At 40.8% G+C, this 12,163-nt stretch overlaps 1 protein-coding gene across 1 annotated transcript in view; it reads left to right on the top strand.

Moving 5' to 3' along the window:
• Positions 1-10,960, top strand: part of LOC110302750 (calcyphosin-2-like) — a 37,807-nt gene extending 26,847 nt beyond the window's left edge. Inside the window, exons 12-14 of the mRNA XM_085842583.1 lie at positions 2,299-2,424; positions 4,012-4,249; positions 10,827-10,960. Coding sequence (XP_085698709.1) covers positions 2,299-2,424; positions 4,012-4,249; positions 10,827-10,960 — 498 coding nt within the window. The remainder of the gene's footprint in view (positions 1-2,298; positions 2,425-4,011; positions 4,250-10,826) is intronic.
• The last annotated feature ends 1,203 nt before the right edge of the window (positions 10,961-12,163 follow it).

Genomic DNA, 12,163 nt, shown 5'->3' with positions numbered 1-12,163 from the left:
ACTTTTCTCTTTTGCTGAACAAAAAAATTGTCTTGTCACATGATATAGTACGTTTCTGAAATTTAGCTTCTTATAAAAGCATAATCACTTAGTCGTGTGACACACAAGTGTTCTGACTTTTTTTTTTTTTTGGTTTTTCGAGACAGGGTTTCTCTGTATAGCCCTGGCTGTCCTGGAACTCACTTTGTAGACCAGGCTGGCCTCGAACTCAGAAATCCGCCTGTCTCTGCCTCCCGAGTGCTGGGATTAAAGGCGTGCGCCACCACGCCTGGCTCCCTGACTTTTCTTATTGATAGACTCTGCCTGTGCAGTTCTGAGACAGTTGCTATGTCTAGGATGGCATAGAAGCTCTAATAAAAAAACAATCACATGGGAATTTGCTTTATCAACTGTAAAATTCGGTGTCAGGGTGACGTGGCTTATCACTGTTGGGACACAATTGTCCTTTGGCTTGTTGTGACGATGATGTTGAAGCTTATGGTGTGTCTGGTGAGACAGATCAGGGACCATCCCCCTTAACATCTTTCTTTCATAGATGAACAAAATAAAACAAGTGTAGGAAATTAGAATTCAGTGGTTTATCTTTGTTAAACAGACAGGTCAATCATAACTGATAGAGGCCTGGGGTCCACATAGCCTGGTCTGTGGAGTGTGGGAAAGTACTGCATTCCTCTGGTGATTCTGTATTTGTTTGTGAAATGTTTATAACTAGTGAACAGGACTAATTATTCTAACATTTCTGCCTTAATTACTTTTCTAGTGTTGTGACAAAACTCCATGGCCAAGGCAATTTATAAAAGAAAGCGTTTAGCAGGAGGCTGTTAGTGCCCCAGAGGGTTAAAGTCCAGGACCGTCATGGTTTGGAGCATGGCAGCAGGCAGGCAGGCAGATATCACTGGAACAGTAGAGATCCTACAGGTTGACACGACAATCATAACACAAAATGCAAGAGCTAACGAGAAATGGCATGGTCTTTTGAAATCTCAAAGCCCAGCCTCAGGGTCATACTTCCTTCAAGAAGGCCACACCTTCTAATCCTTCCCAAACAGTTCCACCAACGGGGACTGAAACATTCAAATAAATGAGCCTATGGGGGCCATTTTCATTCAAACCATCTCAATTACTAAGAAGGATAATGTAAGAATGTAAGTTTTATACTTTCTCATATGTTTTGTTTTATGTAAACTTGATTTAATTTTTTTTTTAATTTTTGGAATTGGTCCTAGGGTCTTATACATGCAAAATAAGTATCTTACCATTGATCTACATATCCAGCCATATAACCTATTTTAACTAATATTTTTATTTTGCTTCTTGTTATATCACCCATGCAATATACAAGCTTATGCCACCATAGGTGCATACAGGGAGATATGAGAATAAGATTTCACCAGCCTGGGTCTCACGGTGAAGTAGATCATATTTGTATAAAGACACAGTTGTTCTCTCTTATTTTAAATAAAAAGTGGTATGTTCTGCAAAGAGCCAAACATTATCCACGAAACAAAAATTCTAGTTGAATTAGTTTCCATTCTAAATCACATGTAGACACATATTTTTTTTTGTTACTAAATTGCACTACTTAATTTTTGAAGATCCTTCTTCTGAGCCTTCAGAAGTCCTTTTAAGTCTGATATTCTTTGAGTTAAGTGAACATGTTTGCCTCATGTTCGTTTTGACTCATGATTTGTAAAAGTGAAACTCAGACTCAGCTATAACTCAACTATACATACACATATTTTTCTTTGTAATGTATGAGGCATTTTGACACACAAAAATAACTGTATAGGGAGGCTGGATCTGTTGAATCTTAGCTTTCTAATTACAGTTTTATTTGAAAAGATTAAGAAGTGGAAGAGAATAATTCCTGAGTATCTGCTTGCCAACTTGGGGGTTTTAGTTACAGCCTCATTTAAAGTTTTTAGTCTGGCTTGATCTTTCTGCAGCATAATGTGCATTGAGATATCATGTTATACTCTCTGCATGCACCATTATTTATCAATGAAAATGATAAGACCCTTAGGATGGAGGTCAGCGATTGAACTTGCATTCCAGAGATCACTTGATATGCAAGAGGTCCTAGGTTCCACCCTCAGCATTTCTCTGCCCTCAAATAGCATACCTCTAAGAGGAATATACTGTGAGGTATTACTCCTTCAGAAAAGGCCGGGGCTTAGGCATTCACTCCAAAATGCGTTTTTCTGGGTTCGTCTGTAGTTAGATGAATTTTCTTACTCAGTAGGTTACCTTGTCTAGCGCCACTGATGATCTAACAGAATATGCCTTTTTGTTTTTTAGAACTCTGAGTCTTCTTGGCTAATTCTGCAAGGCTATGGCCATAGTGAGAACAAGGTTGGCTATGGAGAATTCAAACGTGCCATTTTTGGTGAAATGAATGAATATAGGAAGTCATTTGTTCGCAAGGTAACTGCTAACTGATCTCAAACTATCACTCTTACTAAACTGTTGGATTCATTCTTTAGCACCTTTAATGGGCCATGAATTGAAACATGTTATATAATTTTGGCTGTAATACACACTGGGTTTAGTAACACTTAAAATAAGCAAGCTTATGTATTTGTTCAAGTCTACCTAGAATAAAACAAAATGTCACATATACATACATATATATACATACACATATATGCATGTATATATATATATATCACATATGACATGTATGTCTTAGAAAATATTTGATAAAATAAAAATGTCTCATCACCTACAACTTTGCACTTGTTATTTATTATTATTATTATTATTAACATGCCCATGGTACTAAGTTTGAGTAGCAGAATAGAAGTTGTATTAGGGTCTTATGCCTAAGTCATTGTAGTTAGAATAAAGAACCAAAATAAGATAAAAATAAATAAGGAAATGAAGTAAAGGAGGAAGGAAGGAAGGAAGGAAGGAAGGAAGGAAGGAAGGAAGGAAGGAAGGAAGGAAGGGAAGAAGGAAGGAAGGAAGGGAAGAAGGAAGGAAGGAAGGAAGGAAGGAAGGAAGGAAGGAAGGAAGGAAGGAAGGAAGGAAAGGGTGGGGAATAAAAGAGTTACAGCCAGTGACAGGCCTGTCAAATTATTCTTTCATAGTTGGTAGACTAGAGGTCCTTAGAGGACGCTCTCTATGGTCTGCAAGTGGCTGTTCCACTGTTATCCTGTGGCGGTCCCTCTCTGCATCATGCTGTCCGTTGTCAGAGGAATCTAGTCATCCCGGACTGAGGATTGCCCTAATGATTGATTCTCTTCCATCTTCATTACTTCCTTAAGGACCCCACCTCCACATATAGCCCTATTCTGCGGCTCTAAGAGTAAGGATTCAGGAAAGGCATTAAGGCACAATTGAATCTAGAGCAGGCCAATGCTTCCATGAGATAAATATTCTGAATAAACAAAGATGCTTCTGGTTTTGACTCCTGGCAAGTTCAGGCTGCTGCTTCAGATAGCTTGGTGTGTCTGTGTGTCTTCCTTCCCTTTTTCCTCTTTGATAGGCAGAGTTGTATTGAGTTGGAAGAACAATAAGCGAGCCAGTTAGGAACTGAAAAGGAAGCATTACATATTAAGAAATCAGCATTTCACCCGTTCATTGAGTCTAGTGATCTGGGGTTTGCAAGTTGACTTTTTGAACTAAAAAACAAACAAACAAACAAACAAACAAACAAACCTTCAAATAACTTCCCAGCTCTTCATTTTGGTCATTTACCAAAGTCATGAATCCTGGAGCTGAACATTACCAAGGTCTTTGACCTGACTCATCAATTCCCAGCAAAGCCAGGCCAGGGCAGTGCGGATTGACCACTTTGTGCAAGTCAGGGTGGTAGACACTTGAAATGCTGGCTGGCAGGGAGGGGTGCCCAGTGTTAGTCTAGGAGAGCATTAGATAAATCAAATAGAGATAAGGATTTTATAAGCCAACACCAAAGTCTCCCAGGACTCTCAAAGAGATCTCAGGATGATGGTGTTAAGTATAGAATGTTGTATAAAATGAATCTCACAGATCTGAAACTTGACTAAGGGAAAGCCTGGTGATGGCAGTCAGAAAGCTGGGGTGAAAGATTCAGATGTCAACATTCCAAAATATGAGGAAGGAGGTGACATGATTCAGCCCAAGCCCTCCTTAAGCAGGGAGAATGTCATCAGGGAAAACGAAGCATTGTGGTACCAAATAGTGTGGCTGTCCTACTGGGTCACGGCCCCGAAGCTCTGGGAAGAGCAAAGGAAAATCACCATTTGGTCACTGTGTTGCTACCAAGGTCTGAAAGCCATTGTTACTAGGAAAAGAGGAAAACCCAAGATCACTTCTGGTTTTTTCTTTTTCTGTATGAACTTGAGAGAGTTTGCTTTTTTCTTTTTCTTTTACTTTCTTTCTTTTTTTTTGTTTTTGTTTTTTGTTTTTTTGTTTTTTTGAGACAGGGTTTCTCTGTGTAGCCCTGGCTGTCCTGGAACTCACTCTGTAGACCAGGCTGGCCTCGAACTCAGAAATCCACCTGCCTTTGCCTCCCAAGTGCTGGGATTAAAGGCAAGTGCTGGGATTAAAGGCAAGCACCACCACACCCGGCTTGAGAGAGTTTTCTAACACTGGCCCTTGGACTCTTCATCAGATATGTACCTATCGTGAGGTGTGGTAGTGTTCACCTGAAATATCAGCACCTGGAAGAGGAGGTAGGGAGGTCAGGAGCCCAAAGTCATACTTGGCTACCTACTGACCAGCTTAAGCTACATGAGACCCTATCTCAATTAAATAAATAAATAAATAAATAAATAAATAAATAAATAAATAAAATGTAATGTATGTATGCAATTCCAGGGTCATAAGGAAGTGAAAATCAACAGAATATGCCAGGCTGTAGTGTCATGAAAAAAAAATTACAAGGTCCTGGGTCACAATGACCTGCCCCTTTTAAGCCAGTGGAAGTAGTCTGTCATATACCTGTTACATTAGTCTTCCTTAGTCTTAGGGTCAAATCCAAAGAGTTGAAAGGGCAAGAGTGTGTAGCTAAACAGTCTCAAGAGCCGAAGAAGTTATGTTACCATAGTAACCTCGAAGCATCTCTCAGCCATTCCACAGGAGAGCTGCTCTTCCCGCACAGTATTCCACCCATTCAGTGGTCTTCTCGGATACCTAGAATCCAGGAATGTAACATCCAAGACACACACATCTCCCCAGTAGATTTTCCTGGGGAAGCCGGACAGAGCGCCCGGGGCAGATTTTCAAGTATCATCAAACCTCTGATGTTCATGTGAAACCGAGTTCCTTGTCTTTCAGCTTCAAATGCACCAGGAGGATGTGAACTGTTTTTGAAATGTCTGAAACCTACCAGTGCCATGGCAAGTGTAAAGTGTATTTGTAATAATTATAGCCGTGTTTGAGCATTTACGTGTGCATGGTACTCAGCCTCAGAGTTATTATGACTTGAAAAAAAGGAGCTGTCTCCACGGGCTCGTGCATTTGTGGTATGATTGACAGTTGGTAGGCTCTGAGAAACGAATTAGTTCACAAGAAATTATTGGGCTTATGAAAAGTGGGAGGTGGGGACCGGTTGAAAGAAGGTCATTAGTGACATGTCCAGGGAAGATACATTTTGTCCCCTGGCCCTTCCCCCTTGCTTTCTGCTTCTGGGTGCCTTAGCGTGCACAGCACTGTCTCTCATCAACACTGCCTTCCCCCAACCTAGACACCATCATGCACTGAAAACCCAAAGGAAAACCCATCTCTCCTTCCTTGAGGTGTCTTCCTGGGAATTTTGTCACTGCAGTGAAAAACCTGACTGACAGCTGCCTTCAAAGTCATTTTTAAAGCCATTATTGCGTGAGCAAAGTTGATCCTGGCACTAGGAATGTTGAGTCGGGGACTCTTTTTCCATGGTAGATCCATCACAGATCCAGGGGTAGAGGTAGAGATTCCAGTTCAGATCCGTCTTTGGGAAAACCGCACCCCAAAATTGAGTTAAAATCAGGAAGCCATTAGGATCTGGCATGCAAATGGAAGGAAGGGGGAAGTAGTTGTGAATGTGACAGGACTCTTTTACTACACTAATCTGGATGCTCTAAGCACTCGTCTGTAATAGGCCTTGACCTTTGACCCTCTGCTAGACCTGCATAGGCCAGCTTAAGCAAAAATGCTCTTACAACAGTTCAGAGGGTGTCTCATCTCTCCTATCTTGATATCTGAACTTCCTATCTTATGAAGCAGAGTACATCGAGGGAACAATAGCTTACTGTTAAGACTGAGTGAGCACTGCTAGTGGCCAGTGTTATTCCTCAGGTATCTTTATTGTATTTGAAAGTGAGCCCATCTCTAACTGAGATTTCCAAATAAAATCCATCCAGGCCATGCATTATTATCTCACTCCAGTGTTAGCTAACAATATGAAAACAGACATATCTTTAGTCTCTTAGTGTCTACTATTAAGAAGTCAGACTGGCAGGCAAATTCTAATGATAATATAAATTAGTATAAAGTCTAAGGATAATTGCACAGGATTCTATTTATATGAAGATTTCCACAGCATTATTTATGAAAAAATTTAAAGGGATATGAAATTCATATATATATATATACATATATATATGTAATAGTATGCAAATCATAGTACATTCACGTGTAGAGACAGCACATAAAGAATAAAGATATAATAACAGAAGCATTTTCATGAAATTATGACTATGGAAAAATGATGCAAAATGCATAAAATTATGGTCTCACTGAAATCTTCAATGTATAGTTTATTATCTATTTTTTGAAACACATATGTGTATTCAAATGTACATATACCCATGACTGAAAGGAACGCAGTATGTTGAGGAATCTTGCTGGGCTTAGTAGGACATGGCTTTAATCCCAGCACTGGTGGGACAGGTGGTGCTCTGTGAGTTCAAGGCCAGGAACCAGCAAGTTCTATGATAACCAGGGCTACAGAATAGGAAGAGCCTGTCTCAGAACAACAGTTAGAAGGCAGATGTGGCAGCTCATGTGGTAATCTCAGCATTTTCCAGGCTGAGACACAAGGATCGCAAATATGAAGCTAGCCTGGGCTAGAGAGTAAGACCATATAGCAAATATAAATAAATAAATAACCCAAAGCCAAGATTCCTGGTTATAATCAGGATGAGCTACCCAAATTAAAATAGTCCTTGTTAAAAGAGAATAGCTGGCTGACAGAATGATTGTGGGAACTGAAAAAAAGTCTCCAGGGCAGGGGCTCCCAAGCTTCCTAATGCTGCGACACTTTAATACAATTCCTCACGTAGTGATGGCCCCCAGCCATAAAATCATTTTCGATGCTACTCCATAACTGTAATTTTGCTACAGTTATGAATCGAAATGTAAATATTTCATATTTCCTATGGTCTTAAGTGTGACCCCTGTGAAAGGGTCATTTGGCCTCCAAAAGGAGACTCAACAGCTTGAGAACCGCTGGACTAGAGGCTTTTAAAGCCTTAAGTGTTTCCAGAATCAGAGAGGGTAAGAGTGTACGGGATCCTGGGCGGCGTTTCCTCCACCCTCTGATGTACTGATAATACAGGGAGCACTGATATTCTTTTATCTGTGGACATGCTTATCTGTGGGCTAATGTGCATATGACTCTCCAAAAGAGAGTTTATCTTCTTACTGTAAAAGGTATTATAGCTCCACTGTAAGACAAACAAAAATCAAATGCAGAAAGGCAGAAAAAGACTTTGCTAAAATGGCACTGTGGCCAATCCTGAAGGCAAAGGGTGCAGAAGTTCCTCCACCACTTGTCAACCTGCCAAGAACTGAGCAGAGTTTGTTTCTGCTTTTCTGTGGTCAACCACCTACCTCTGCGCTTTGGCTGCAGGGATGCAGTGTGACCAGAGAAGGTGGGGGTTGGGTCGGAGGAGTTAGATTGCACGATACACTTTTTTTTTTTTTTTTTTTTTTAAGAAAAAGCCTCTGATGGCACTTTCCTTTTAGAAGATTAGTTCTAGGAGAGAAAACATCAGCTGGTGATTTCAATATCGTCCCAGCTACTTGACACATTAACTAGACTCACCTGGGAACCTTAAGTAGAGAGGTGCATCCCTCCGATGGGCCTGTGGGTAAGTCTGTGGGGGCATGTCTTTGATTCATAATTGACGTGGGAAGGTCCAGCCTGCTGTGGGCAGTGCCACCCCTGGGCAGGAGGTCCTGGGTGCTGTAAGAAAGTTAGCTGCGCAGTGGCGTTTGTCTTTAGAGTCAGCTTTAGTTCCTGTCTCCGGGTTCTTGTTTGAGTCCTACCCTGGCTTCCCTCACTGATTGGGCATGTTGTGAAACTATAAGCCAAATCAGCCCTTTCCTCACCCAAGGTGTTTTGCTCCATGTTTTATCACAGCAACAGAAAGAAAGCTAGGGCACCTTTCAGGACAATAACATTCACTCTTGGGAGTTGCATGTGTGCAACTGCGTTGCTCAAGCAACCACAGACGATACTAAATTTGGAGTTTTGTTTCTTGTTCTATGTTCAAATTTCAGCTAGCATAGCTAACAGACCTGGGAGAGGGAAAGCAGACTCAGGCCTGCCTATGAGGGAGAATCTCCTCACTGGCGATTATTAATTACAACGTCGATTCTAATGTTGCTTGAGTGTCAGTCAAAAAAGCACTTAGTCTACTGAGATGCTAGAAAGCAATGCTACTAGAAACAGCATCCGAGACAGAAGTTGAGACCTTGAGTGTCTAGCAAGGTCATTTGCTTAAGTACCAATAGCAAGGCTGCTGTAAGCTTCCTTAATCCTCACCTATTTGAGTTTGGGCTCAGCTAAAAAAACTTACCTGCTAGATCAGTGGTTCTCAACCTATGGGCCACAACCCTTCTGGCTAACCCTTATCTCCAAAACCATTATTTACATTATGATTCATACCAGCAGCAAAATTACAGTTATGAGAGAAAATAATTTTATGGTTGGGGGTCACCACAGCCTGAGGAACCGTGTTATAGGGACACAGCATTAGGAAGGTGGGAGACCGCTGTGCCAGATGAAGGCTGTGACCTCTGCGCTTAGGGTGTGTCCTCTTCTGTTGACACCACACCTTTCTGTACATAGCATTCAGGTCAACAGCTGTGTTGTAACCACTCTTAACCCTATCTCACAGCTCCTTTGAGGGTTAGACTCTTGATTGCTTTTAGCTTTATATAAATTATATATGCATAATTAATACATTATGTATTTTAATATACCTTATCCTAATATGTCACATATTAATTTATTATTATATAATATATTATAATACATTCTAGTATATTATGCTAATATATATTATAAGATATTTTATATTAAAATATATTATTTATTATATATAATAAAATATATAAGAAAGTAAGTATAGATTTGTATATGTATTAGTATATATAAGAAAATATATGTATAATGTATAATGTATACTATATAACAGAGAATTAAACATATTATATATTTATATATAATTAATATATATTGAGTCTAATACACACAGTAGGAGTTTAATGTATTGAATTAAGGCTCATTTGATTCTCCCAAACCTCTATGATTAAGGAGACAGAAACATCCGCCATTCGCCTCATTTAATAGGCATCTAAGAACTTATGAGAGTATGCTAAGCTGTTCAAGGTCTCACAGCTAGCTGCTAGTCACAAACAAATTAAACTAATACTAAAGGCCGGCCTCCTCTCTGCTTCCTTCTCGCCCCTCCCCCCTTGCTCTCTCACAGCCCCTCCTTCACCAGGCATGCCTCTGTGTGTGTGTGTGTGTGTGTGTGTGTGTGTGTGTGTGTGTGTGTTTCACTTCCCCCTTTGAATTCTGCACAGAGTCATCTCGTTCACCACAGAGAACAGCCCCCTCTTACTCATGGCTCTACTTTCTGAAGCTTCAGTTACTTGTGGTCAACCGCCATCTGGAAGTATTACATAGAAAATTCTAGAATTAAACACGGCATCAGCTTTAAGCTGTGCACTGTTCTGAGCATCATGAAGTCTTGTACCACCACTGTACATTACTCTGCCCTGAACGTCACCCCTCCTTTGTCCACTATATGCACAGTTGTTCTGGTCATTAGTCATTGGTCTGTTAATAACTGCTTATTTTCAGATAAACGTTTTATATGCTGTCCATGTTTTAGAAACCTTTTATTTTACTTAATGCATCTGGTGGCCCCAGTGCGTTAGTGGTGATCCTAAGTGTATTAGTAAATCCCCTGATAGTTTAAGTTGATTATTATTGACGTTATCGTTTAGTGTACACACAATGTGACTTCCACTTTACCACTGAGTCTGTCTAGGAAAGTAATCTGGACTCTCATTCAGACACCCACTGCTAAAGGGGGCACCATTTATTGTATTCCCCCCACCGTTTGCACACAGGATTCCAACAAAAAGACTTTCCAAAAACACTGACAAGTCTTTTAGTGGAGAGTTGTGGTGGTAATGTTGGCTGTCAAGCTGACTACATCTGGAATCCCTTGAGGGATTTTCTTAAACAGATCATTTCAAGTAGGATGACCCACACCTAAATCTGAGCCATACCTTCTTGTGGCAGCCCACAACAAAGGTCCTAAAAGAAGATTGCACACCCGCCCCCCTTTTTTTTTGCCTGCTTGCCCTCACTCTTGCTGTTAAGTTTTTTTATCTTGATGCAGTGGTTGGTGGCAGACTCAGCTTCCTCGGGTTTCAATATAAACTGAAGATGGGCAGCTCTCTTCAGGAATCCTCCAGGGCTCCAGTTGAACAGAAATGTAGCAGATTCTCAGTCTTGCTGACTGTCATGAGACAACATTGGTTCATCACTCAGGCCCCTCCTGTGAGCCAGTCTAATAAATCCCCTTTAATACAAATATTCTGTCATGTCTGTTTCTTAGGAGAATCCTGGCTAATACAGGACTTATTTCTAAAGACTGCAGAAATTCTTTTGGGAATACCTCCCAAGTCAAAGTCCGATGTCACCAAACAAGAATCTGTGTTTTATACATGCCCTGTCACCAAGAGGCACTGATGAGACCAAGTTAAGAACAAAATGAGCCTCTTCAGGTTCCATGTCCCCACTCTTAGACATCTCTGCTAATGTCACCAGCATTGACCCTGGGGAACCTCCCCCATCTCAAGTCTCTGGGACTTCTGAAAGATTCTCCCCACCCCTACCTGGGCAGCCACAGATTTCTATTCATTCTCCTGACCCTCTGGGTCTCTCTCCTGTCTCTCCCCATGCCCTTCCCCCTCTGGTTTCCCACCCATTTCCCTCCTTCACTCTGCTTCCAGTGACTATTTTGTTTCACCTCCTAAGTGTGATTCAAGCATCCTCCCTTGGGCCCTCCTTGTTTAACTTCTTTGGGGCTGTGGATGTATCTCGGGTATTTTGTGCTGAATGGCTAATATCCACTTATCAGTGAGTATATACCATTCATGTCCTTTTGGCTCTGGGTTACCTCACTTGGGATATTTTCCAGTTCCATCCATCTGCCTACAAAATTCATGATGTCTGTGTTTTTAATAGCTAAATAGTATTTTTCTGTATCCATTCTTTAGTTTAGGGGCATTTGGGTTGTTTCCAGTTTCTGTCTATTAAGAAGAAATCTGCTATGAACATAGTGGAGCGCGTGTCCTTTTGGGGTGGTGGAGCATCTTTTGGGTGTATTATGCCCAGGAGCAATATAGCTGGGTCTTCAGGTAGAACTACTTCCAATTTTCTGAGAAATCAACAAATTGATTTCCAGTATGGTTATATAGATTTGCACTCCCACCAGCAGTGGAGGAGTGTTCCCCTTGCTCCAGTCCTTGCCAGCATGTGCTGTCACTTGAGTTTTTTATCTTAGCCCTTCTGGTTTGTGTAAAGTGGGAATCTCGAGATTGTTTTGATTTGCATTTCTCTCATAACTAAGGATGTTGAGGCATTTCTTTAAGTGCTTTTTTGGTCATTTGAGTTTCCTGTGTTGAGAATTCTCTGTTTATCTCTGTACCCTGTTTTTAATTGGGTTATTTGGTTTGCTGGAGTCTAACTTCTTGAGTTCTTTATAGATTTTTGCATATTATCCCTCAGAACCCTTAGTAGAGGGATAAAGACACTAACCTACCCACAAAACTTTTGGCCCAAAATTTGTCGTGTCTAAAGAAATGCAGGAACAAAGATGGAGCAGAGACTGAAAGAATGACCAACCAATAATCAACCCAACTTGAAACCCAGCCCATTGGCAAGAACCAA

The sequence above is a fragment of the Mus caroli genome, unplaced genomic scaffold (assembly GCF_978045245.1).
Source record: "Mus caroli unplaced genomic scaffold, Mus_caroli_1 scaffold_9, whole genome shotgun sequence".
In the NCBI taxonomy this organism is placed as follows: domain Eukaryota; kingdom Metazoa; phylum Chordata; class Mammalia; order Rodentia; family Muridae; genus Mus; species Mus caroli.
The sequence above is the reverse complement of the archived record's forward strand: the minus strand, read 5'-3'. Positions and strand labels throughout refer to the sequence as shown.